The following is a 27,500-nucleotide window of genomic DNA, read 5'->3' on the forward strand; positions in this document are numbered from 1 at the left end:
TATAATTTAAGGCTTCCTATGAATATATCTTTTAGCTGTGGAAAAACAGTGACATCCTGGTTTTCTTCAAGTTTTCCCTGTAGAGATGTACCAGTATGGGTACTAACATAATAAGGCCCGTTTCAAACGTCGAACTTTTCATGTGCCGAATCTAATGCAAATGAGAAAATCTATTGTTTTCGCTCATTTGCATTAGATTCGGCACATGAAAAGTTCGACGTTTGAAACGGGCCTAAGGTGTCTTTATTGGGTGTCAATTTTTGGATTCTGGTGGTTACCATGGCAACATCACATCTAAGGACAGGCAGATATATTTTTATTTTTGGCCTAAATTCCTTAATATTTATAGTTTCCTTCCATGAATTTTTTTTATTCTTTGCCACATTATGGAAATGATATTGCGTCAACTTTTTAAGTGGTAAAACTGACTTTGTAGCGACCTGAAGGTCGCGGGTTCAATTCCCACCCTGGTCAGAGTTTTTCTCTGTCCTTGTGTGGGCCCATTTCCGTCAGTAGGGCTAACGCTCACATGATTTACGTGGGCAGAAAATAGCACTTCACATTACCCTCTCATGGTTAATTCTGTTGAAATATAAGTGCTACACGGCCAACGTTTCCAAAAACGTAACCTTTCTTTGCAGATACATACAATTACATGTACTTTGTATTCAAGTTGTATTGTTTTTAAACTCAGTAATACATAATTATGCCCTTGATTGGAGCTAAGGCTCAGTCAGTTTCCAAATTTCTTTACGGTTGCCATTTTATCAATCCAGTTGATAAACCCATTTCCCTGTTTCACTTCCCCACTGACATAGCACCACAGTTCCTTTAGAGACTAAACCCTTATATTCATCGAGTAGAAAAACGGCAGCACTAAAAGCCGGAATCCAGAATCCGAAAACCAGAATGATCCACAATCTGCAAGGACTACAACTTATCCACTGGATAAATCACTACTAGTCCACTGGATAACTCGTGACAATTCGTTTTGCTAGGGCTTGTCCGCTGAATAGTGATTTATCCAGTGGATAGCGTTATCCACCTTTTGAACAATCGAGGCCTGGTTTCTTTTGCATCTTGATTATCAATCAAGTCTTCTGTTAGTAGAAATCCCCATCTCAAAGGAGAATCAAGTAACTTGATGATCATCATCGAAATTTGTTTATTGTACATGGTCAACTTAACCTACCGGTAAATGTAATTTTTGAAATTTATTGAATAAACAACTGTTGTGTTTTAACATCTTTCCTTCCTTTGAATCTTTTCCATTTGTGTCCATCCACACTTCTCTTTCCTTTTGCTGTATTTCTTTTATGTTGTTTAACAGTGGTTATTGCAGTGTTTTATTCCAGTTTTTGGGAATTTTGGTTGTCATGAAATTACATCATTTTAAAGCCCTCAGTATGTTCAAACTGCAAAAACATGGTGGAAAAACCTTCTAACCCAAGGCGACCGTGTCATCAGTTTTTGACTTTGAAGCACAATGTTTATCTGCCTTTTGGGAGAATCTTCATAACTTGCTTGTTTCTCTATTCAATGCTAGTGGGGCATCTCAAAAGAACTTAACTTTGATTAAGAATGTGCATTTTTCATATTCACTGTATGTTCTTCCGCAATCTATAATTGACAGCTTCAGTCACACTCCATCACTTACGCAACACGTCCTCCTGGCACCTTGTTCCTTTAAAAGAGGCATTTTTGTACCAATGCAGGTAAAAAAAACAAGGAAAATTAATTAAGCAAGTTTTAAGTTATCTTTATTGTAATGTTGATTGCCTTGGCTTGATGATCCCATCACCATGCTCAAGTCTTTATATCCAGAATAACAAGGTCAGATCCATTTTACAGTAAACAATATGTTTACATTTCCTTGTCAGAGTTAAATACTGGAGTGGAGAGATCATAACAGAGCGTACAAGGAGCGGTTAAGTTGTTGTAGCTCTCGGAAATTGTGGATAATTCTGGTTTCCGGATTCTGGATTATGGATTTTACCTTTTAGTGCTGCGGGTAGAAAAACACAAGACAGTCTGTGGCATTCGAAAGATGCAGTATTGGTTTCCTGGGAGTTACCATTAATAATTCAAGGAAAATGCCTTAGTTTGGTACAATAGTAATATATTAATCATAAAAATAACCTTCCAAGACTTCAAAATACATGTGACAGCATTAATAGCCAACCCTGACGAACATTTTAAAAATTCAAATATACCCGCACTATGTAGTACCCTGTTGGGACTGATGAAAAGATTTTCTTGCCTAAATTAATCCTAAAAGCCTGGCCTGATGTGGCAGTATGTTTGTAAAGACGATAGTACGATATAAATCATCCAAAGTAAAGCAAACACCAGTGATGTTGGCAGTTTGTAGGGCTTTGCACCTCCAAGCTCTCCACCAACCTTTTTTGCTCTCCGAAGCATCAGCATTGTGATTGCAATAAGAGCAGTACAACAGAACACTACAACGGAAAAGCCAAGGGAACCTGCTTCAACTTTAAAAGGTTGTCCTCGGGCTGCGTTAGCTATTGCTGCTATGGACCATGCCACTCCCAGTCCAAGGAAGACATTCACAGAGTTGCTACCAGTTACATTACCAATTGAGGAATCTGCGTATTCATCCCCGACTGCAGCAACTTTGCTTGCAAAAGTATCTGTGACAACAACATACAAGTCATGTCACAAATAACATAGAATTATTGTGAATGAAAACTAGGTGATTGATTGATTGATTGATTATTGTGGCAGTTATCATACTAATGTTTAAGAAATAGAAAACATGTACCATGTTTCTATCGAGTTAAACAAACACGAATGAAAGTTTGGGAGAAGGACAAATGCTGTGGTAACACGAGCCGCAGGCGAGTGTTTCCACAGCTTTTTTGAGAAAAAGGAAAACAACTTGTTAACTCTAATTATCAAACTGTTAATTCTCTTTGCTCGCCCCATCACTATGTCAACAGCTTGTGCTAGTTCTGTGTCTCCATCGAGTTATAGAAACACGATTTTTAACCAATCAGTCCGCGTATTTTCTTAGGACTGTTTTCTTAAAGGTATTACTGCTAGTCTCGTGAAGCAGTGGCTTGAGATGTAGACCATGATAATTAAACTGTAGACTGCTAATCTTCAAGAGGCAAATAATGAGGTCCATTGGTGACACTTCAGTCAAGAATAATTATAATTAATAATTATAAGGTGACCGACCGTACGATGTAATCCATTGACTAGAACTACACATGTAAAACAGTAGAAACAGTACATTCTACATCTCAAGTGACTACCATATCAGACAGCCATTAAAACTTGAAGGCATGGATGTAGGAGACATAGCAATTACCCGGCAGACTTGTTCCAAGGGCAACAAAGGTAATGGCAACCACGCTGTCTGCTAAGCCAATGGTGCAACCAAAGTGGGATGCCAGATCCCCTATCACCATCGTCAAGACACCAATAAAGATGATAGAGACCACAAAACAAGCCCAGCCTCCCCAGATGTCAGTAGGAGGGACGATGGCAAACAAAAGCTTCCAAAACACTGTCATATAGTGCATCATGTAGTCACCATAGGTTGGAGTACTTTGTTCTTCACCCTCGTCATCATCGCCACTGCCACTCACTGTCAAGGCATCCACAAACTGCTCTTTCCAGGATGATGTGCCTACAACCAGGGCTAAATTGGCTTTGACAAGCAGCTTGTCAACAGTGTTCTTGAACTCCTTGCTTTCTATGATGGTCACTTCTGCTTTTGGTACGTCACCTGACAAAACAAGGCAGCTATCACATGGCAAACTCAATGGAGATGATCATGTTGGTGTACAAAACAATAGAAGATGGCCCCACAAGTTTTGCATGATAATAGAGTAAAATTCCCAAAAGACATTTTCCTGCATTGTTCTGTATTGTTCTGTACACCAACATGGCCGCTGTGATGTCAGTTTATTAGCAAGCAGCTTATTATTATTGTTGTTGTTATTAATACTATCATCATCATTATCAATAATAATAATAATCATTATAATTATTATCTGGGTCATATTTACTGTTTACCCATGCCAGATAAGGCCAATCAGCACTTCCTCACATTACAAATGTTGATGCTAAGGAAACAAACTTGTTGTTTCAGGAGAGCAAGTCATCCAGTCTGGTAGAGTGGCTCAGAATAATGAAGGTATAAAGCAGCCTCCCAGATAGAGTACCTACACCAGAATGCAATAGATTCCAAATCTGTTGGGCACTGACACAGGAAAAAATAACAGATTCCCATTTTTGGCTATTTTAGGGTATTTAAAGAATACCAACAAAAATCCCAAATTTGGAAGAGTGAGACAAGTCCCAATCAGGGAACTTGGTTGGGAATTCCCTGGTTGGGACTTGTCTCACTTTGCCAAATTTGGGATTTTTATTGGTATTCTTCAAAATACCCTAAAATATCCAAAAATGGGAATCTGTTATTTTTTCCTGTGTGACATACCGCACATGGGATCAAACCATTACATTGCAGGCTTCATATAATGTCAGTACCTAGTCTGGGTTTTCCCATCTCTTCAAGACGTTTTTTCTCAGCGTCATAAACTTCATCATTGCCAGCACCGCTGTCACTGTCATCATCCTTTTTCACCACTTTAGGTTCACCGAGCACGACATAAAAGTTTTCTTTCTTCTCGTATTCTTCGTCATCTATGACATTGATCTCAATGTCTTTCCTGTTTCAAAGAAATTAGTACAAAAAAGTCAATACTGTTTGGTGGTTATCCAGTACTGGAAATAAAAATTTCAGGGAATCTGATAGGGTCAAAGCTGGGGTTATTACAACTAAAATCTTAAACATGTCATGAAAAATTTTAGACCACCCCTATTCTCAATTTCATCAATCGAAAATATGCAGGCATTGCTTTACGTGGAAAATTCATTGTTTATTTTGGGGGAATGTGGAATCTAATTTCTCAAGAGTTTGTTCTGTCCAGTATTGTAGGTTTCTGCCTGTCATTAGTGCATCATTTCATTTGTTGAGTCAGGAGCCCAGCTTTGTCATAAACTAAACAACACTAGATAAACAATGATGTAGCTTGTAATATTTAACCACATAACCCTAAAAATACCAATTGCATTTTATGGATTTGGATAAAAGGTCATGAGAAGAAATAGATAACCCTGTCCAGTGACAAGTCTTGATTTCCTTTCTTTTTTTATCTCAAGGAAAAAGAGTCCTCTGCACACAACCATTTTTGTTCTGTTTTGAAGTGGGTAAGTGCTGTTAAACAAGGGACTGTGAATATGGTTTTAGTTATATGTGACAGCATTGAGAAAGGCTGCTGAGAGTGGAGTGGGAATCAGTGCAAAATAGACTTTTAATGGATTATAAGTTCACTACTTGTCAAGCAGTTGCCCATAAATATCTCTCTGTTAAAAATATAACTTTTTTTTTATAACTCTCAGAAAGAATATTGGTGTTGGAGTCACAGCATTCCTGCAAATAATTTTCAAGTGTTCTTTAATGGAGGTTAAACTTCTAAGCAACGTACTCGCAAAACCCACTCACAATCAAAAATCACCACTCGAACAGTTGTTTGCATCGAAGGATTTTTCCTCGCCCTTCCTCACGCTTGTTCTCAGATCAACTGCGCACGCGTAAATGAACTGACTTCCGGTTTGAGAAAAAGCTAAATTTCCGGCAGTCTTTAAATTAAATTAATTTTTTTTTATATGGCAAATTTCACCCCCAAATACAGAATACAGCTAAGCACTGATTTTTTCAAATCATCTTTTTTGAAAATGTTATGGGTATTTCAGTATCGTTTATCTCTTTAAAAAGAACACTTTTCAAAATAAAAAGAAAACCATGCTTGGCTCGATGCAAAAACGAATACAACTTATCAAACCACTGATTAAATACCCAAATTGTGTAGCACATAGACAAATTTAGAGTTTTCTTTTATTGGTCACGTGACCATGGGGGTGGCTTGATGACGTCATACTTAGGGTCATTGGTTTACAAAAGTTGGAAACCGACAAAAATAATGCTAAATTCTCTCAAATGACTTAACCATTACACCCTTAGCAACGCATCCCCAAAAAACACGTTAGTAGGTTCTTAAACTTGTGAGTTACTCAGAACACTCAAAATGCACTTTCCAAGATTGAAAACGTAATAAATACTTTTTTATTGCATTGTCCCCAGGTCTTGGAGAGTGAGAGACCCTGACATTTAGGAGAAATTTGTCATTGACAATGACATAGAAAGGAAATTTCTCAGCTATGTCAACAACGTTCAATTAAAAACAGAGGGAGCATTATTATTTCAAGTTAATGAGCGGCATAGAAGTAGATTAAGCAGTTGGTGTGTGCGGGATTTGAATATGTAGTACAGGGTCTAGAAAGGTGGGAATTTCCATTTTCTTAAGCAGCAGCGGTAAGCACGGAAACAAAAATCATTATTAAGGTTTTGTATATAGCATTCATAAAAGATTAACTTAAAACAGTGTGAAAAACTGCCAAAATGGGGCCAAAGATTAGACAAGACGGGAGAGTTTAAAGCAAAAGAGATTTTCTTTTTGTACTTCCGCCATTCGTCGGAAAGGTAAATCAAACACACATGCTAATATTTAGAGCTGTCAAACGTGGAGGATATGTTTTGATAATACAGCAAAGTTATCCCATACGATATATCTGCCCTGACAAAATAAACAGAAATATATTGATTATTCAAGTGCAGACGTGGTCTGCATTGTCACGCATCGACTATCTACATAATGAATATTGCGATATTAAAAAGATAAAACATCAGCATTTAAACGCGCGAAAAAAAATGTTTCGTATTTTAACAGCATGACTGAATCCTTATCAGGTTGCAGCATTGCAATCAAGTAAACAGTATTTCAAAGTGTCCAAACATGAGTCGCACTTTCCAGATTCGCTTTTGCATTGTTTAATCTTTAAACAGTGAAAACCAAGTCAAGCAAAGTGATGTCGAACTTAATTTTTTTTTGTAATCGCATTCTGTTTATGACAGCCATTTTAGTAGCGGAATGGTTGACAGAGGTGAAAATAGTAAATGACTTGACGAGGCTCGTGACTCCCGTCGCCTCATATGGGAAGAATATATAGCTTTCATAGTCCATGGTCGTCATGGTTGGGTGCATACAAGAGGAAAATTGTCTATAAATAAATAAATAAATAATAGTCGAGGGATGATGCTAGGATGATTACTAACAAAACGTATGGTAACTGGACAAAAGATGGGTCGATCATGAAAACAAGATAGAACCATTTTAAATTGCCGAATGGAACTGTTTCTTTAAATTGTGATGGCCTTTGCAAAAAAAAAAAACAGTTTGGTTGAATTACTGAATTGAGAGACGTCGGCAAATAGAATTTTTATCACGTTTGCATAAATCAATAAACGAACATCCACTGTCAGCGTAAGAGCTTAGGTGTAAACGAAAGCAACTCGTCGCCAAGTCAAACATTTGATAAATTTACACATTTGAAATTGTCAGAATAAACTGTCGCTGTACGAGATACATTAGAGCAAGCAATTATGCCGCCAGCAAACAAAAAGGCTTGTTCAGCCTGTTTTGTAGTGAACCGTTCCAATCGATTGGTGATAAATTTGTTGTCAGCTCTTGAAAAAATGCTCTGAAGTTTGGTTAAGTGATTTGTGATTTGCGTCAATTGCACCGTTAATCGCTAAAGAAAAATATTGAGTATTGGAACAAAGATGAGATTTAAAAACAACTCCCTTTTCGCTGAATTATTTTTTTTTTCGCCCAGTAGATGCAAGATGATAACAATTATCACTTTTTCTTGCCTGCTGTACCACATAAATAAACTAACATGATTTAGCTAACGTAGCAGCGTACAAAGTTCTTACCAAGTTTCGTCGTTCTCGAACTCCAGCTCGCCCACTGCGTCCTCATAGTCAGTGCCACCGCCTTTAGCTGTTCCTTCGACAGTGTGGTATGGAACTCGAACAGTGCCACGGGCCCCCGTGTGGCGAATCACTTTGAGTTTTATTATTCCATCTGCTTCGGTGACCATGTGTTTTTCTTCTTCAAAAGTGAATATACCGGGGTAGTCGTCATCTAAGATTGTGATCGTAGCAATACCATCTTTGCCAATCTTTCCAGCTGGTCCGCGGTACTTGTTTCGCAGCAAATCGCCATCTTCGGAAGCCACACGAACGTTGCCGAGGTGCACATAGAAGTGTTCATCTTCTTCAAAGATATCATCATCGATGATGACAACCGAGAGAGTCTTGGTGGTTTCGCCTGGTCGGAAACACACCGTGCCCTCGGTTTTCTCGTAATCGCCGCCTGCTTCCGCGGTACCATCCTCTGTCCTGAAGTCGACGTAAACAGTGTTAGTCAGATCACCGCCCGTGCGTGTAATGTTCATAAATACGCTGCCGCAGTTTTCTTTGACAATGTAGTGCACGGGATCAAAACAAACACTGACCACCTGAGGGTCTTCATACTCGAGATCCTGCATCTCAAGCTTGGCATCTGCAACCGAACTGCTGGCTTTCTCCAACTTGTCGTGTTTCATCTTCAACACATTTCCACTACCTACCATCTTGCGAGTGGCTTCGATCCGGTAAAAGGCACGGCTCTTAGGTTGAAGTTTTAGATTCTCTTGCTCCAGCAAACGCTCCACGGTCTCTCGGTCGGCATCTGGGTGCTTTTGTCGTATTTCTTTCATTGCCTGGATGGCCTTTTCACGCCTGTCTTCTGTCAAATCATGAAGCAACTCATCATCACCGAAATCTTGTCCAGTTTCGGCGTCTCTTGTATAGCGGCCATCGGCGACGTTTCCATCCACAAACCCGTCCTTGAATTGAACTCCAATGATATCGAAATCCCCAGTCTGCACAACAGATATACCAGCTCGCTTTTGGCGCCTTTGCCTTCTTCGTAAGGCTCTGTAAAACAACAATCGGCGGTCGGCGATGTACGCTGCCCCAACCATGATTGGGAAGAATGCGAAGGTTAGAATTGCCTCCCAGATCTTAACTTCATTCTTCGACGAAACTGCCAAAATAATGTACAACCAAACGTAAGCCAACACCGAAGTGGACGCAGTGATAGCAAATACTCGGAGATGTTTAATTCGGCGGACTTCGCCATCGGGAATAACATAAACACAAACTGCCATGATAATCAGTAAGTTGAACGCAGCTGAACCGACGATTGTTGACGGGCCAAGCTCGCCAGCTTGAAAATTGTTCCCACATATTTCGATTGCCGAAAGCAAGATCTCTGGCGCTGATGAACCAAGGGCCATAAGAGTCAAATTCGAAACCGTTTCGTTCCAAAGCTTGACGGTTACTATTTTCTCCTTTCCGGTTTGTTTGTCCGTAATCGTTATTTCTTTTTCCTTTGATGTTATTATTTCTATCGCCGACATAAAGCGATCGGAGATTATTGAAACACCGAGGAAAAAGTACAACAAGGCAAGAAGATACACAAACGCGCGCCCAACAATCTCACCAGTAGAAGCACTGCCTTCCCAAACAGGCAAAACAATTCCAGGTTTACACTCTGTCCTTAAATTGCATTCGTCGTCGGCTCCGTGAACGATCTGTTGTAAGAATGTGGAGTAAACTGCCCAAATGATACCAGACCGAAGTATGAGCCTTTTAACACAGGACATGATTAGTCGTTTTCTACATCTATGAACGGTAAAAGGGCGGAACTAAATGAAATTATCGACTTCGGAATCGATGCGACCGTGCGATGTGACTCGACCGGATAGCTTGAAAGCAGTTGAACTCAATGGATCGTGCCTCGGGTTGCGTCTCAAACGGCGATCTGTGGCGCGTAAAAAGCATAGAGATGTCTTTTCACATTTAAATTATCGTCAGCAACACGACAGCTGCTCTCATTCTTACTGGGTGTTGGGAGAAAAGGACGACCTACCGAGCAACTCGCACTGTTTGCCAATTGAAAGGAGCTTTTTCTTGCTATGTATATTTAAAATAAAACGCGCATGCGTAACTGCACAGATGGCTGTTTTGATAATAAAATATTTCAAACAGGGCTATGGCAATAAAGTCATAGGCCCTTGAACACTCCGGCAATATAATATTTGTCTCAAGTCCTCGTGAGTAAACGTTATTTCGTATTAAACAAAACTATCTTCGAAGAGAGAGAAATCGAGACCCATAACAAATATTCGCATCGGAGGTAGAACAGTACGCCTACTTGACGTACCAAATACTGCAATGCTTTTCAGAGCGCGGCGATCCTGTAACCTTGCGTTCAAAACTCTACATGTTTATTCGCAAAAACGTAATTTAAAATGCGTGCCGTCAATTTAAAGAGGCAAATGAGCGAAGTTTGATTGATTCGCACAACAGAATCGGCCACCTGGAATGCTAGAATATTCTGCATGTACCAATTTTCTAAAGCAATACCAATAGTGTTGATACAATCAGCATAATCAGAGGAATTATCGAGTTTGATGGAAGCAAATTTGTGGCAGCATTATCAAGTAACTTCAGACAGCTGCCCGATACAAAGTGAAAAACAATGCAGTTAAACTCCGTTATGTGTCACACTGCAGATGCTCAAATACTGAGTACCTGCGGAGTCGCGCCTTCAACTTTTCTGGTCAGGCTTATTGATCACTCTGCTGAATACTTTATTACCGGGTTTTCTGTGCCGAAAAACAATGACAACTCGTTTTTCCTTTGTTCTTAGAAACGCCTTTAAGGCATTCAAAGAAATCACATACACATAAAAAGCTGCAATTTACACCTGACGTATTTACTGGAGTGAAAAACACTCCCTGAGGAATTCAATTCAGCCTGGACTTCTAAGTTATTTTGTTACCTTTTTCCTGATCATTTAACCACATTTTCGTCGAGACATCGACGCTACCACATAACGTCCACAACAGAATTCGAAAAAAACAAAGAAGCATATCAAGATCAGTAGTACTAAACAGGTGAAAAATCGAGATTAGAGTTAGATTTCGAAAAGCCAATTTATAACGTATAATCCTTTATAATCCCCCTTGCATAACGAACACGCGGTTGCATAAAGATTATAACGCTAAGCCGGCGTGGCTGAATAGTTTCGTTCTGGTTTTCTTTTAAATTATTTCGAAATTCGTTGGTGTTGTAGGACGCTATTGTACTTTCCTGATACACTTTAATTATGGAGGGGGGTTCGACTTTGTCTCTACATTGTTTTGCCAGCCCTGTCCATTGTAAAGAAACGGTGGGATCCTTAATTGTCGTAAGTAATAGGATATTTTTGTTCTTTGTCGGTACAGAGCAGAAACCATGGACGAAGCCCTCAAACTCTTCCCTCGCCTCTGGAAAATGTGCTGATAATTAGCTGAAATGCGTGACTGACAACTTTTGGTTATTGTGGGGCTCTTTGTTTTTTTGGTTTTTTTTTTTTCGTGAAAACACCAGGCTCTTTTTTTCTTTTCGTGTAAACACCGCTGGATATTTTGGTCATTAAAAAGTGATTTACTGATCTAGGCATTTTAGTACCTGCTGCTTGTGCGGTTTCAGGAATCTCCATGAATTGCACGTCACCGTTGACACAATGGTGTTGTCACTATGCAGTGGAAGGAAAGTTTAATCTGTATTATTTGGAATCAATATGCTACAAGTGCTGCTTGAGTGCCATTTATCTTAACTTGTCTAAACCCGGACCGGACAAGCTTATCTAATTGAAACAGCGAAGTTTCCCTTAATGTCAAAAAGGTCAATGAACCATTCTTTCTTTCGTAACTGTTTCACTGTTGAAATTCTTCTGCGGGCCAGGGTGACATAAATAAACATTTTGTCTGTCTTCCGTAAAAAAGTTACATTACAGTAAGCGAACAAGGACGGAAAACTGAAACAGTCCGCACTTATTGTTACCTCGTCACTTTGCGTTTTGCCGAAAATAGTTTCCTTGATGAGAATCAAACTGGTAAACAGAAGTTGAAAATAATCCTCCAGGACCACTGGGGTTATACAAAGAATGAGTACGTCTCGAACTTGTTCCACGCCAGAAGTAATCATTCAGGGGCATACAACTGATCCAGCGATAATCTTCGGTGCAATATGTGTTCGGTAGAAACAAGGTGTTCTAAGAATTTCGGTTCAACGTTGCCAAACGGCTATATATATTTTTTCTAAAACATAACCTACAAGATTCGCAACCAGAGAAAAGTACCCGCTTACGTTTTCGGAAGGGATGTGTTTGCAAAAAGGTCAGCCCGCTCTCCGGGATATTCGCGGTTAGTCTGTTTCGATAAAGTTGGGAACGCGATGCAAATTGACAGCGCCCTTGTGTTTCGAAGGTGCTGTTTCCTACATAAAAAAACACTTTAAAGAAAATGAATAAACATTACAAGTGTTTGGTAACCTACAGTTTCCGACAACCCTTTTCATCGCTTTTTGACAGTTTGTCGGTGAAATGAGCACACAAAAGATAAGTTACTGCAGCTGCCAATCAACACTGAAGTTCCTCTCGTCACTAAAATATAATAGTGATTTTTTACGTATAGAGATGGTAATTTGTGATGAAGCAAAATGTATTTTGTTGCAGTTGCCATGAGCTTTACGAGGATGACTAGTATTTCAACTCGATTCTAAAACTCCTGTTAAGGCGCCAGGTAAAAACTTTCACTCCAAACAGGGGCGGTACGGCATTCTTGCGTGTGATATGCGAGATTTTTCATTACGATACCATGTGCTTCTTTCGTATTGTTACTATATGGCTGTTGTAAAGCAAACTATAATAAAAAGTGAAGTGTTAAGGAAAGTCGGACCTAACCTAACACCTTTCGCTTACTTTATTTTTCGTGATTACGAAAGCTGACTCGCAAAATCCAAACATCCTCTCGCCTTGACAAGCGGCCCCAGGGTCTTCCGGAGATATAAAGTGATAATAAATCAACGAGAAAAAGTGACAGAAAAATGCAGTGTAGCTTTGAAATGGACTCCGTGTGCCAGTCCGAGTACGCGCTCTCTCTCTCTCTCGCCCACCACGCCCCTTTTTCGCGAGTTTGTGCGAGGAGACGGCTTCAGATAGCGCCCGTGACCGTGGTAGACCTGGAGTCAGCAAATTGAAAATTACGAGGTGGCCAAACGATAAACAACCTTTCAACATGCTTGACCAAACATAAAACGCACAGGGTTTTAGGTAAGGTGTCTGTGATAACGACTCAATTTGGTAGTCACAATGTACGTGTGCGCGTGCAACATGTTATTAAGGGTGCGTTCGATTGACCGTATTCCGGAATAAGAATACATGGAATATAAGTTAGAAATCCTTCGTTTTTACGGAGATTCATATTAAAATTTTCAAACATGCGCTAAAATGCTATTTTAAACATATTTTTATTATCCTTGCTGCTTCGAAACGCGCCAAACATACCGTTTTAATCATCACTCCGCGTATTCTTATTCCGGGATAGGGTCAATCGAACGCGCCCTAAGACTGGCAAAACCAAAAAAAAGTCACACATCCAGCATAAAAACAGAAGAAATTAATGTTGGATCGATTGATTGATGCTGTATGAAACATGTTCCAACATGTCAGGAGCCGATGGTTCCTGAACATGTTGCATGGCCTTCAAACACGGTGGCCAAACGCTAAAATGTTGGTTCGCACCAAGATCTTTGATCGTCCAACATTTATCGTTTGGCCGGGCCTTAGGGGATATTTACATGAGAGAGGTTAATCGAACTCAGACCGGCATGAGTTCGTATCGGCCTCCATACATCTCTTTTTATGCATTTCCGTAAGACCGGCCTGACAATAAATTCAGACCGGTTTGACTTCGTCTCGGTTGCTGGACCGAGGCGAGAAATTCTCATACCGGTTTGACTTCGTACCGGTCTCATGTAACAAATGACAACAAATCTCAGACCAAGTCCAGAAATTTCAAGCTTGTATGCTTTTGGGTCAGCCATGTATTTATTCGAATAAATATATCATCTCTTCCCGGTTTCATGTAAACGGCTGCTAAAATTTCATATCGTTACAAGTTGACACCGGTCCGAGTTCGTCACGGTCTCATGTAAATATCCCCTCGGGATCCACTGCCTGCATGTCTGGACATATCTGTCGGGATGAAGCTGAGAGAATTTAAGGCATTCAAGTCACGAGTCCCACTGCCTTCTGTCCCATAAATGTACATTTTTGTATTAGCTATCGCCGAACCAAAGAAAACTACTCTGACGGGTAATTAGAATGACGACTTCGCGTTTTACGACTGTTGCGAAGGAGACCAGAACCTTGGGTCTTGTTTCACAAAGAACCAATGAATGAGATAAAGGTGGTCAAAAAAATTCGAATTTTGGAGGTGGTGGTGCGGTTATAAGGCGCTTGCTCTGAGATCCGGAGATCCCGGGTTCAAGAAAATTATTTGAATTTGATCCTGGTTGTCCCTCGTTCAACTTCTCATCTGCTCTTGTAAACAGCCAACTGGTTGGCCTCCGTTTAATTGGGATTCTTATAACAGTGTTGAACATTCTGTTTTGTCGTTTCCTTGATTGTGTTTCATTGTCCCTGAAAAGCTCATATTGGGTATGGTCAATTAAGTATGAATGTATGTATGTGAATCAAACACGCGAATAAAGCGGTTTTCAATTGAGTGTCGTAAAACAAATACGTAAGTAATTACTTCGACCAATTGCAGCAGGTGCAAAAAGCGGAAAGAACCAATCCGAATCCGTAGCAAACTCCGTCTGACTTGCTCAAAGCGCGGGAATAATCGCGCTTGCCAGTGGTGATCGGTTTTGGTTGGCCTTCTCATTGGTTGTTAAACTCGCGCGAGATTTGTAAACCAATCACTAAGCGTAGCAATAGGCCATTTCCGAGTTGCTGTTTGTCTCGGTTTCAAAGTGAGTCTTGGTGCTCAACTATTGAAATGGAAATGAGTTTTTTTTTCACGAGAATAAGCAACTAATTGCCATTTGAATGGTTGAGCACTAGGATTCGCTTTGAAACTGAGGCATGCAGCAACTCGGAAATGGGCTATTACACTTGAATAAGTGCGATCATTGTTCGATCATTGTTCCATTTAGAGAGATGTTGTCAGTGCATTTAACCCATAGACTCTTAGGAGCAAGACATTGGGTGGCGGCTCAGAAGCTGAGGGGTTAACAATCTCTACATCCACTCCAAAAACGTTCCCTTTATTAAAAACTCCACAGTTAAGAGTTTGTCCCTTGTTTCTAGTTAACGTTGAAATTTTGAATACGCTATCGTAATTACATTAAAATTAAATCTCTACATCCATGAGAAAGAATGAATCTCATGCTTTTTTCATATCTGACACTTCTGTGAGTGAACTTGACGTAATAGTCCACGTGAATTTTTCTTGTCCTTTCAAGGGATATGAAGGCAAGCCAGAACGATTCCTGTCGAAATATCACTAATTATTTGATTGATAAAAAAGGGGTCTTCCTTCTTCTTGAAAGGCCCGGAATTTGCCCGAAATTCTACGTTGTTTTGCTCTTTGAGTTTCCACCACTTGGTATCGCTTGTCCCCATTGCTTTCATAATTACGTTCCTTCCTCATTTTCATTTGTGGAAATGAGCTGAACCTCACAAGGAAAAAAATTCCCGCTTCTTGTAACATGTCCCCACTATAGAAACCTTTCATTACGGAATTAACCATTAAAAAAAGCGCAATAACAATGGGAGAAGTTGAAATTAGTGAGAAGTTTATGGAATAACATTCCTCAGGTGGTAGATGATATTTTCGGCCAGAGAACACATCAGACGAAAGTCGCATCCTTGTTCCCTGTTATTATTGAGCGATTACTGCTGGATCCGGTCGAGCGATGTGTTGTATTTCTTGCTGATGTTACATCGTTCACTTCTCTTTAGGTCTGTGGTTGTCGTGGTAGACGCGTTGAACCAGTAGAATGAATCTCGGGTTGGTATGTGAGAAGAACAATGAGTACCCACAGGTGGAGTAGGACCTAGTTAACATGACAAAAGAAAACTGAATTAAAACCGTAACACATACAGCCTTGAAAACCGAGCTAGATCTGGATATAAATACCTGTAGATATTACCCAAAAGCTCCCACACTCGTAATATCATGTACTAGCCCTAGACTCAAATATCCGGATACACTTTTTAGATATTTCGGAGATTTTGAGATATTTAGAAAAAATTGTGATATTTAGAATTTTTTTAGGGCAAAATGATTGAAGTCACGTTGTTTTCCCCAGAAAAATGGAGAAAGAAAGCAATTTTTTAAGTTAAATGCTACTTACAGACAGAAATTTAAATTCTCCATTTAATGTGTCATGTTGAAACAAAATTGTTTACAGTTTTGTCGCATGCGTTACAGGGACACAGTTGAATTTCAGGTATTGCTTTATACTTTGTTAGCTCATTGCTGCATAATTTATGAATGAAGACAGACATTTAGGGGATATTTAGAAAAAAATCTTGATATTCAGCCAAAAAAACCGGGAATTTCCGGAAACATATTTAGGCGATTTTAGGTGATATTTGTGTCTTGGCCTAATATCTGCACAGGGAGACGGTCAGCAGTTGTTCAGGTAATATATCAACAACGAATGCGAGTGGTTCACAATAGGTTCCAAACACCGAGAAACAACAAAATGAGAGCACGAGGCCGAAGGCCGAGTCCTTTTATTGTTTCGAGGTATTTGGAACCAAACACGAGGCACTAGTTTTCTATATGGCTTCTCAAGCAAGGTTGTGCATTTTTTTAATTCGGCTTCCTGTGCCAAAGGTGATGTAAACATTACATGTAAAAAGTAGAAAATTAGTCATTAAAAACGCTGTTCTTTGGTTTCATTTCTTTTGTTTTGATATCCAATGAGGAATCAGATGAAAACAACGTGTGGTTTGGATACGATATCCAAAATTTAACACGCGTGATTTTCATCTTGGTTTTCATTGGTTTTCAAAAGTCATGCACTTGACGAATTTATCCATATTTGACAGGCTTTTGAGCTCATGAATAATTAATGAGTTTCAGAATAGGAAGAGAAATAACTTGCATAAATCAGTTTTGTCTGGGTCACCCTGAGGAGATCAGGGTTCTTGTTAAGAGCCGGTAACCGGTTATTTTTACCGGCTGTTTCGCTGAAATATTTACCGAAATTATCCCGGCAACGAATGTTCGTCTGTTCAAAGGTGAAATTACATTGCGTTTTTGTGAAAATATTGCTTTCCCCCGCCAACCAATCCTGTGAAGATATCTGGCACATATTATCGCTTCGAAAATATACTATTTGTTAAAGCAATCCAGCTTGATTTTGCCAACTCATCCCTCGAAACGATGTCCGCCATGTTTCCTTCCCATTCCTCCCGCGGCCAGGGGAAACCCCCATAACCATTACAACATGGCATCCACGCGTGGAAAACGACAGAAAGGTCTTTCGGAGTTTAGTTTTCAACCAAAGCGTCAGAAAAGCGGTGGCGAGTGAAAATCAATGAAACAGCATAACCTTTCCTTTTGCTGAGTATTAAATAAATTGAGCAGGCGCTGGCACGCGACAGCGATCGATACGAACGTCAAGTTAAGACTTGAGCTCGCTAGCCCGTGCAGGCGCAGGTAACAAAGTTACCTGCTATTTTTGGTTTTTTACCTCCTGTGCAAAAACTTAGCAAGAACCCTGCGGAGATTTGTTCTGGTTATGAGGGGGTCAATCAGGAGATACTAATAAAAGAAGAAGGGCAAAATGTATATCTACAGTGGCACAATAAATGCAGTTAACTTTTCATCGTGGCTAGGCATAGCGAAGAAACGGAAAGTCCAGACTACATTTGAAATGCTGAATTTTTTCCAGCAACAAGCGCATCCGGCTTCAGACATTATCCCTTGGACACATGGTCGGGATATTGGTGGTCGATTCTCTTACGAGAGAAGGGTTTCCTTTCAGTTATCCGACAACACCTTTCTTTTCATTTGGGAGGTTGCACGCCGGAAGGTCTGGATTGTCAGGGTAAGAGGTTGCTGCGAAGAAAAACTGTTTCGACAAAGATGTTGCTGTGCATCCCCAAAGCAGACAAGAACGTACCATGTATATGATAACGAAGAGTCGAGCGATCGGGTATCTTCTAAGAAAATGCCCAAGTCTGATACTGAAAAAGAGAGAGAACAGCATATACAAGTGAAAACTAGAACACGTTGCAGAGCACAAAGAACGATGGAATTATTCTGATTCAGAGTACAAATACTTTAAATAATAACAAGGCTTTACAAAATGATTAAGAAGATGGAAAAAAAAGTTATCAATGAGAATAATATCTAGCTAGCAAATAGAATGATCTCGAGCGCAAATTGTCGCATACTGAATGAATGTCATCGGGAGGATTGTAAGTTTAAAAAATGGGGTAAAGGAGAAAAACCAACCCCTTTCAGACACTTGCCTGAATTTATCGATTTCGTTGACGGCTCTCTTGACCTTCCTGGAGTCGTTCAGCTGCGCAGGCATAATGGAAGAGATTGATTTCACCCTTGACACTGTTGGGGAGATAACAACAGTTATGGTCTCGACAACGCATTTATTACTCAGCTAATGTTTATCAGAAATAATGGTATCCCATGGGCTTTTTTCACTTTGGGCCCTTTAATACGTAATAATTCTTTATGAGGCAAAACCATAGACTTCAACTCGTAAACTCCGTTTTTTAAAAGTGGTTTCCTAATCATAAAGGCTTCTCTTCAGGCAAAAGCCAACGACAACCGAAAAAGTAAATGGAATTTCCAAAAGCTAGTCTTTTTCCAGGATCTCAGTTTTCACGCACCAATCTGAAGCTTGACGCTGCTCGCTTAGGGCATCGCGTGATAAGTCGAAGAAAACACAAAGGAAAAAGAATTCGTTCTTTCTTGATCGCACTCTGGGTTCCTCAAGTCCAAAATACTCACATGTATTTTCATCTACGTCGTCGAATCCGTCATACGTCGCTGATGGCCCAGCCATTATCTTCGAAGTAGAAGCTTGGACATCTCTGTATTGTTTCTAATCATGAAAACGAATAAAAACTAAGACAATGGGAGAAAAATACATCCTTCATATCCGGCAGGGTTTTTAATTTGAAAGACAAAGAAGTGATTCTTTTATGTAATATCATTCCCAGGAAATCTCTTTGCTCACGAAGTTCAACAAATGCAATTACAGGCGAGTTTTAAGCAAACTCTTAGACAAATGCTCATTCAACTCGTGCGTTTAGTGTTTGCTCCAGATTTCAAGAAAGGAAATGACTCGTTATGTTTTCACTTTGTCCCATAATTGACAGGGTCCGGCTTATTTCCTCAATCGAACAGTTAATTCGACAATATAATTCTGAGCAACTCAAATAACATGGTGAATGACTTAACCTGAGTGTACTGGTAAGACCTTTCTAAGGTAGAATTTAGAATTTCCCTGTTCTTCAAGAAACATATCGTAAGCTTTGATACCCTTTTTATAATAATTTCAATTCCAGTCTTGCATGTATGCATTTCGGGGCACGCGTGATCCCAAAGAGAAAACTCTGATGCTAGGGTAACGTGTGCAAATAAAGTTCTATCCAGGGCTTAATTGTACGCGTTTCAACAATAGCCTGTCATGGCAACCTTCCTTTTTCTTTGGAATTTCTTTCGGACTGTATTGATGGTTAAAGTAGTGTAATGGGTGTCCGTAAAATATGAATTTTAGTTATCTTTCCGTCGAGTCTAACTAAACAAAACTATTGACAAGCTGCATGGCAGTTACTAGGCAATATGGATAGGCAGAAGAATGTCCCGGATAGCGGGCTCACCCACAACTAACCCTGGGTGTATCTTTTTTCTCACATCCGAGAAAAGCGCGGCAAACGGTTTTCACGCGAAACAAAAGGTTGGCTTGTTCTTTCGAATTGCAATAAAGGGGAATATTGATACACATTTATCAACGTTGATTCGAAGGATACGCGGGAAAAGCCCGAGTACTTTTAGATCGGATGCACTTGGCCTCGTCCACACGTACGGCATTCAAATCCGCAAGTTTTTTTAATCCGCTCCCCAGAGTAGAATTTGGCATCGAGTGGACGGTCTAATACGGATATTTTCAAATCCGATGACGTTACAATTTCAGATCCAGTCTTTACGGCGTAAATATTTAACATAGCCGCTGAAGAAAATGCTATCGCCTCTCTTCTCGCCAACTCGCATGCCTGATGGCGCATGCTCTGTTGACAATAGTCACAGAGGAATCCTGGGGCGCATTCGATTGACCCTATTCCGGAATAAGAATACGTGGAGTGATGATTAAAACGGTATGTTTCACGCGTTTCGAAGCAGCAAGGACAATAAAACTATGTTTGAAATAGCATTTTAGCAGACGTTTGGCAGTTTTAATGTGAATCTCCGTAAAAACAAAGGATTTCTAACTTATATTCCATGTATTCCTATTCCGGAACATGGTCAATCGAACGCACCCCTGGATACTAGAACGAATCCAGATAAGTGTGGACGGGTACGTTCGATTTGAATACGTTACGTGTGGACGTGAAAACGTTTGAATCCACAGGGAAAACGTTGCGAATTCAAAAATATCCGGATACGTTTGGACGGGGCTTTTATAGTTGTAAGAGAGTCGTGGAAAAGAAAGCACTCTGACGGAACCTTCTGGTCTCGGTAGAAAAAAGAAGGTTCTTCGATGCAGGTTGACTCTGCTTAAAGTTACTTCCGATAGACCGATACGGCTAACTCATTGTTGCACCAAATTCAAATCCTATGGGAATAAAACGTTTTTTTCCGAGTATTTCCATATCATTTGAATGTTAATGCTACATTATCATGCAAATGACACTTACAAAGAACCTTAACGGCGAGAGATTTGAATAGGCCATTTCCGAGTTCATGTCTGCCTTCTCTTCAAAGCGAGTCCAAGTGCGAAGTTTTTGTGATGATAATTAGTTCTACTTTACATATGAATAAAAACTAATTTTCATAACAAAAACTTCGCACTTAGACTCGCCTTGAAGAGGAGGCAGATATGAACTCGGAAATGGCCTATTGGGTACAACATTGAGTTGGCCGAATCGGTCTATTTAAGCCAATGCGTTGTCACGGGTGTTTGACACAGTTTAGTACAAAAAGAATAATAATTATCACCTTCAGTAAGGTTCAAGTTTATATTGCCTAAAACAAAAGCTCCACAAATGAACGCGACTGCAAATCAATTTAACGCAGACCAAATCAAATGTTGTTTCTTTTATGAAAGGGAAAATTGGAGTCCAGTGGAGAACCAACAAACTTAACCTGCGATCAGGCTCTATTTTAGTTTCGCGTGGTACGTAATGTGGAGTTGGCGAAACGAAAAATAGAGCCTGACCAAATTCCTCTTGGAAATTCCTTCCGCCCACTTTTTTTGATTGATTGACATGTCCTTCATCGGCCAATCAAATTTACTCCCATCACACCAATACACGCGTGGAAGGCAGATTCACGCTATTTTGTCTTGACCAGAGTTAATTACCGTGGGAGGAATATTATAAACGAATTCGAAAGTAACCGTTGGCTTTATTTTGAGAAAAACACATTTAAAGCATGGGGAATGTTTTCGACGACTATATTGCGGCAAAGGCCGGTGTAATTCTTCCTCCGAACGGCACTGAATATGCAGTCTTTTAAGCTTGACATTTTAATTTGTAATTGAGATGACCTAGCATTTTGTCGTTGGACGGTTTGGCGATAGATTTTTAAAGAAAAAAAAGAGAAATACATTATTCCTTTAACGTGTTTGCCCATGAAGGTTTCTTTGGTAATTTTTCGGGTAATATCTTCAGTTGCAGTGTATTTCTAGAATTGCGTGCAGTAAAATTTTTTGATAGAGTACGAACGGTAAGATGGACTCGCAAAGTTTCTTTCATTTTTGTACAATTGGTCTCTCTGGAAACATGCCATTTTAGTTTCTGGAGTGCGAGTTTTAAGTTAAATCAACTGGAAATATTATGAAGCAATCTTGACTCCAAATTGTGCAAACAAATCGTGTCATGTAGAGTAAGTAAATAAAGCCGTTTGATACACAGATATTCAAAACATGCATTCGTGTAACTTGCGATTTTATCAGCATCTCCTCCTGTTGATATATATGTCCTTTGTCTCATCCAGGAAACCAATATGCATCGGCTTTCGTTGCCATTTGAAAGAACTAGCTATTTAGCTTTCAGGGAGGATCAGGGAGGTTTGTGCCAAAGTACTTTCAACCACATGGCCACAGAGCTCGACAACGGAATCGCTAATTTCACTCTTTCCAGAGATTCAAAACCGATTCTGGACAAGTTATGAGATGTTTTCAGATGGCATATCTCCATTTATACAAATAAAATCAAGTTGCACCGTCCACGGCATTGTAAGAACAAAAGGCAGCAAATTGTTTTCGTACACTTATGGCGGATTAGTCTCGAGGACTTCGCGAGAGCTCCGCGCAATCACGATGGAATTTTCACTTCCGGCGTTTCAACAGCCAATCAGATCACGAATTTGGTCGGCCAAAATTTGGCCGACCGTCCGGAATTCTTGAGAGACTTTTGGTCAGGCCCAATTTTAGCGAGCGACGACGACATAAGAGAACATATGGGCGAAGCTAAAAATGGGCCTGATCGCAGGTTACAACAAACTCAACCCACATATGCTCTCGAGTCCGACCCGGGACAAGCCGTGCATGGGAAGGCGAATGGTCTTAATACTGCGCCACGCCTGCTCCCCCACCCCCCCCCCCCCCCCCCCAACCCCTTTTTTCGAACAACTGAACCCTTATTCGACAAAATTCAGAGAACTTCAACTTTACAGTTGCCTCTGAAAATGGGAAGGCTGAAAGTAATTTATAACAGTAGTCTAGCAGCTCTCGTAACCTGTTATTGTTTGGCATTGTAAGCAGCTTCTATTGTTTTCAAGTCCAAGTCATTGTTTCAACTGCTTAGGCGTTTGTTTTTGCATGGCTAAGGTAGCGAACCAATTGCATTATAAGTCGCGAGAGCTTCTACGTCACCCATTTATAACGGCCTGTCAATCAGGGAAGAGCAATCCCAAGAAAGGAAGAGATGGCATTAAATAGTCATACCTCTAATCTTTCGAGTTGTAAAACCATCGAGTTTTTCTCCGTGCTGAGAGCTTCGATCAGCGTTTGTTTTTGTATTAGATTTTCCGTCAGGGTTCTTACTCGATTCTCTAATTCTTCTTCAGTCGTGGAAGTAAGGGCCTTGGTTGCAAGCTATTTACAGTAGGGAAAAAGAAGATGATAAGAAGCGCATAATGCGTTAAACCTCTCTTCGGCAACTTCCGGCTTTGGAGAAAAACTCTCTTGTGCTTTCTGTTGAATGGCAAAAGTAATGCTGCGAATGCCACAGTCTTTTGTTACCACACTTGTACAATGGCTTCAAAACTCGCGCGGCATTCTAATTCTCTCTATACCAACCAAGTGACCAAGGCCTCTTTTTTTTTCCCGCGCTCAGCGCCTGCGACACTTTGGCAAGACTCAGAAGGTTGTATTCGACTGCTGTGGTTGGCAAACGTAATTAACTGTTGGTGTGCGCTTGCAGGGCTAGAATTTTTCGGCGTGGCCTCTCCACCTGGAATTTCACACGATCATGACCGCACTTACTGTATTTACTTTCAAATCACTGACGACAATTACGGTAGATCATTTGTAAATATTTAAAACAGAAACATGTTTAAAGTTTTTATGTCTCGCTGAGATTGAATAGATGTCTGGCTTGTGATCAACCTTCAGAAAATTTAAACGTGTACTTGTTTTTTTTTTCTTGCAATCTTCGAATAAACAACGCATTCTTTTTCTTCCACTGCGTCGTTAAATCGAGGGCGGGGTTTAATTGAGTAAATACGCTAAGTGTGCCAACACGCTCCTAAATGTTGAATCCAAGGGCCGAACCTATTTGTCTCCAAATTGCCAAGAACATAGTAATCCAAACTTTACTACCAACCTGACTCCTCAATTTTTGAATTTCATTTTCCCTTTCCTGCAAGGGAAGGTGCGCAGTATTAGATATGAGTTTCAGGGTACTAGTAGGGCATACATGGGGGAAGGGGGGGGAGGGGGGGCTGAAAGCTAACAAGTCAAGAACAAAAGTTTCACCGTTAAACAAACCTGAATTTGGCTCATAAAGCTGGTTCTGTTTGCCCTCACTTCATCCTGAGCATAATGCAGGTCCTAAACGGGAAGAGGTGCTGTTAGCTTTGAGGAAAGATTTACAATTTGCTTAACGTTTCGGTATCAAGCACGGCAATATAAACGACACTAAAAGAAAAGAAACAAACGGAAATGAGGAACAGAGATTTAAAACGTGCTCTTTATTTCCAAACTTAATGCGCGTTTTAGGGGGGGGAGAAGGTACTCCATCAGCCCTCTCAAACCCACCCACCAGCTTCCCCCATCCCAGAAAGTGAAAAATACCTCGTGGTTACCAATTAACTTGTGAAAATACATTGTTCGTGGTTAGTCTTACGAAACTCGTTTCATCCCGACCAAGGGACGTCATCAGAGACCTTTCTGCTTGGCAAACTTGTTGGGCATCACGCCCAAAGTCCCGTTCGCTAACAAAATGATGACAGCAATCTCGCCTTATATCGCATAAGGATTCCAGACCGCACAAATTCACGATTGAAAAATGACAATAAAGTTGACAGTTACTTATAAAAATACATTGTTCGTGGTTAGTCCTCTTTCGAAGCTCGTTTCATCCCGACCAAGGGACTCATCAGAGACCTTTCTGCTTGGCGAACGGGACTTTGGGCGTGATGCCCAACGAGTTTCCCAAGCAGAAAGGTCTCTGGTGAGGCCCTTGGTCGGGATGAAACGAGCTTCGTAAGACTAACCACGAACAATGTATTTTCACAAGTACCGGTAACTGTCAACTTTATTGTCAGTTACCAATTTACTTTCTTTTCTGCGAATCATAGGCAAAACCATAAAGAGATGTACTTGATTAATGATAAATGGACGATACCCGGGATTTGCAAATGAAAACTGCTATACTTAAAGCGGCCTTCACACGACAAACTTAAGTTGGCAACCTCGTTCACACGTCAAATACGAGTTTACCTACATGAAAAAGTTGGCGAGAATAGAGACGTGTCTTTCACACACGTCAACTTGAGTTTGCTAACACGAGTTTGCCAACTTTAGTTTGTCGCGTGAAGGCCGCTTAAGTTGAAGTTTTTCTCACGTGCCTGAAGGTGTTGTTGTATCTCTTGTTCACAAGCTTCTTTCTTCCTTTTTTCGTCATCCAATGCACTTTCCATCTCCTCAAGCTTTTCTCGAGCAAGATCAGCCTCCGATTGTATCTGTTGTTCTACATCCTATTGATCACGTAAACTTCAGTTAGCAGTTGATGGTAGACATCGTTCTTTTGGGATGATTCGGAAGTAAGAGTATATGAACTTGGGTTGCTTCTTATTTGCGTGTGGAAAGTAATAGACCATTTTCGAATTCTCACGGCTGGACTGGATCTAGCATGGAATGGAGGCTAATGCGGGCAAATCTTTTCAAATGCAAATGAATTTGCCCGCATTAGCCTCCACTTCATGCTAGATCCAGTCCAACTGTTAGAATACGAAACTGGCCTATTGCACGGCTGCCTTGGTATGCGCCCTTCGGGCGGGCTGTCAATCTCTGTTTTGCATTCTGACTGGCTCGTTCCATGGTCGGATTTCACTGCATGCAATTGAAACTGCTCAAATGCGAATTACCGTTCGTATTGAAGCCACTTGAATCAATCGCTATATGTAAAGGAATCCACGTGGCCCTCGGATTCCGGATTCCGGATTCCAGATCCCAGTACATAAATTCCGGATGTTGAGTCGTGGATTCCGGATTCCAAACACACGGGTTCCGTCTAAATGGATCCTAGATTCCATCGAAATATGTGGATTCTGGATTCTGGATTCCAAAACCCCACATTTGCAAGATTCCGGATTCCGGACTCCTTAACAACATTAAATTACAATTAAACGGACTTGTCACAAGCTGATGTTGTCCATGTTTCGGATAAAGAGGTATCGATATTTTTTGCGTTGACACTGAAAGCAAATCACGATAACCTCGGGTGAATAACAATTTCCTGTTCTGACAACTGAATCCTTTGCCTTTACTTTACGTTTTTGGAAGACGGCCGAATAACTGAAAGCGATTTTGGATTTGCTACTAATCATTTCTTTTATTATAAGGCATCCACTTACAAACAGGTCAGAGACGTCTTTAACTTTATCTGTCCAACGAAAATTATGCCTCCATAGCTACTGCCGCGTGTTTTTGAGGCACTGGTCAGCTCCAGCAGGAAAACGAGTTGAATGTCGCGACAGGCTTTAACGGAATACAGGATTGGCACAAAAGTTGATTTCAGTAGTAACCAGACTGTTGGGATTTGTTGAAACCTTACCTGTAAATCTGCCTTCAGCTGCTCTATTCTGTACTTGTATTGGTTGACCTCATCTTTTAGCATGTCCCTCTCGTTGCAAACTTCTTCATAATCTGAGCTACTTATACCACTCATCACTTCTCCCTTACTCCCGTCACGCAAGCTTGCTATCACCTTGTCTTTGGCCTGGCAGAGGAGTCAAATGTAAATTTGGATGTTACTGAACCCGTGTAACGGTGGGCCAAAATCTAAAGAAGTAATGCATGTGCACGACGAGGCCCCCCCCCCCCCCCCCTTAAAACCTGTCGTTTTGTGTGTTTTTTTTCCCATTCACCCTTTACTTTAACAGCCAATCAGAGGAAACCTTCTTTTGGATTAGCACAGAGGTTTAAGATCCCTTGTGCTGACCAAAGGGAACGAGGTGGGTAAGGCCCCATGCCGTACTCGGCAAATCAACGTCGCAAAATTCTTTCAGATCGTGTATTCCCCGTTCCACGGCACAAGAACTACGTACGCTACGGGATCGTAGGTTACATAGTTAGAGTTAGCTGTTGCGTCCTTACCTGAAGGATCCTGGCTGCCTTATCTTTGTAGTCTTTCAATTCTTGCTTTGTTGTTTCTAGATTAGCTTTAGCAGTTTTCAGTGCTGCAATATTCTCACTGCTCTTACCTTTGTCAAAGTTAAGGAGTACTCAGACTTTTATCCACTTATTTATCCATTCTCTCAATGAATCTTGGACTTTAAGGGGTAGCTTATGTGAAACGAGGTCAGCACATTAGGGGTTATCAGAAAATGAGTGTTAAAATGTTGCGTCAAAGGGCCTATATTTTCTTATCTTTCACATGGGCTCGTCTCTCTTATTCCTCGCTCGATGTCACTTTTTTATGGCAGCAAACTAGTGATGGCTTGGAGGAAAACAACGAGAAAGAGCTAACAACACTAGAAACATAGACCGATTGCATAAATGGCCGCCAAAAACGTATTCTTTTGTCTATTTGCTAATTAGACTCACTAGCCTCGTTTGCATGGACAAAATACAATAGAAATGTCGTTCGAGAGCGAGGCTAGTGAGTCTAATTAGCACATAAACAAAAGAATACATTTTTGACCGCCATTTATGCAATCGGTCTATTGGTAAGTACAAATTTCACTCTGTT

General features: G+C 40.4%; 2 protein-coding genes and 1 long non-coding RNA gene across 6 annotated transcripts in view; 1 reads left to right on the top strand and 2 right to left on the bottom strand.

The window, feature by feature from the left end:
- LOC137979407 (uncharacterized) overlaps window positions 1-15,972 on the top strand; it is a 21,502-nt gene extending 5,530 nt beyond the window's left edge. Inside the window, exons 2-4 of the long non-coding RNA XR_011118321.1 lie at window positions 4,121-4,165; window positions 5,194-5,241; window positions 15,840-15,972. This is a non-coding gene — a long non-coding RNA (uncharacterized lncRNA). The remainder of the gene's footprint in view (window positions 1-4,120; window positions 4,166-5,193; window positions 5,242-15,839) is intronic.
- LOC137979403 (sodium/calcium exchanger 1-like) lies at window positions 364-9,965 on the bottom strand. The gene is made up of 4 exons (XM_068826655.1): window positions 7,868-9,965; window positions 4,519-4,700; window positions 3,335-3,754; window positions 364-2,651 (listed from the first exon to the last, which is right to left on the bottom strand). Exons 1-4 carry the CDS (start codon window positions 9,643-9,645, stop codon window positions 2,272-2,274), a joined length of 2,760 nt encoding a protein of 919 aa, XP_068682756.1. The 5' UTR covers window positions 9,646-9,965; the 3' UTR covers window positions 364-2,271.
- Window positions 15,127-27,500, bottom strand: part of LOC137979404 (golgin subfamily A member 5-like) — a 20,732-nt gene continuing 8,358 nt past the window's right edge. For 3 of the 4 annotated variants that reach the window (XM_068826657.1, XM_068826656.1, XM_068826659.1), the window contains exons 8-17: window positions 26,906-27,012; window positions 26,364-26,528; window positions 25,156-25,284; window positions 24,074-24,136; window positions 23,910-23,945; window positions 23,030-23,179; window positions 18,868-18,961; window positions 18,369-18,462; window positions 18,017-18,080; window positions 15,127-15,934 (exon numbers count right to left, since the gene is read on the bottom strand). In XM_068826657.1, the coding sequence (XP_068682758.1) occupies window positions 15,836-15,934; window positions 18,017-18,080; window positions 18,369-18,462; window positions 18,868-18,961; window positions 23,030-23,179; window positions 23,910-23,945; window positions 24,074-24,136; window positions 25,156-25,284; window positions 26,364-26,528; window positions 26,906-27,012 (1,001 nt within the window). In that variant the 3' untranslated portion in view covers window positions 15,127-15,835. The remainder of the gene's footprint in view (window positions 15,935-18,016; window positions 18,081-18,368; window positions 18,463-18,867; window positions 18,962-23,029; window positions 23,180-23,909; window positions 23,946-24,073; window positions 24,137-25,155; window positions 25,285-26,363; window positions 26,529-26,905; window positions 27,013-27,500) is intronic. The other variant, XM_068826658.1, reaches the window with a different exon arrangement.

This window comes from Montipora foliosa, chromosome 12 (genome assembly GCF_036669935.1).
Source record: "Montipora foliosa isolate CH-2021 chromosome 12, ASM3666993v2, whole genome shotgun sequence".
Lineage (NCBI taxonomy): Eukaryota > Metazoa > Cnidaria > Anthozoa > Scleractinia > Acroporidae > Montipora > Montipora foliosa.

Coding starts and splice junctions, on each gene's coding strand:
- LOC137979403 (XM_068826655.1), bottom strand. CDS start 9,645: ATGTCCTGTGTTAAAAGGCTCATACTTCGGTCTGGTATCATTTGGGCA. Junction 4,701..7,867: donor TTCGAGAACGACGAAACTTG/GTAAGAACTTTG, acceptor TCTTTGAAACAG/GAAAGACATTGAGATCAATG. Junction 2,652..3,334: donor CCTTGGAACAAGTCTGCCGG/GTAATTGCTATG, acceptor TTGTTGTCACAG/ATACTTTTGCAAGCAAAGTT.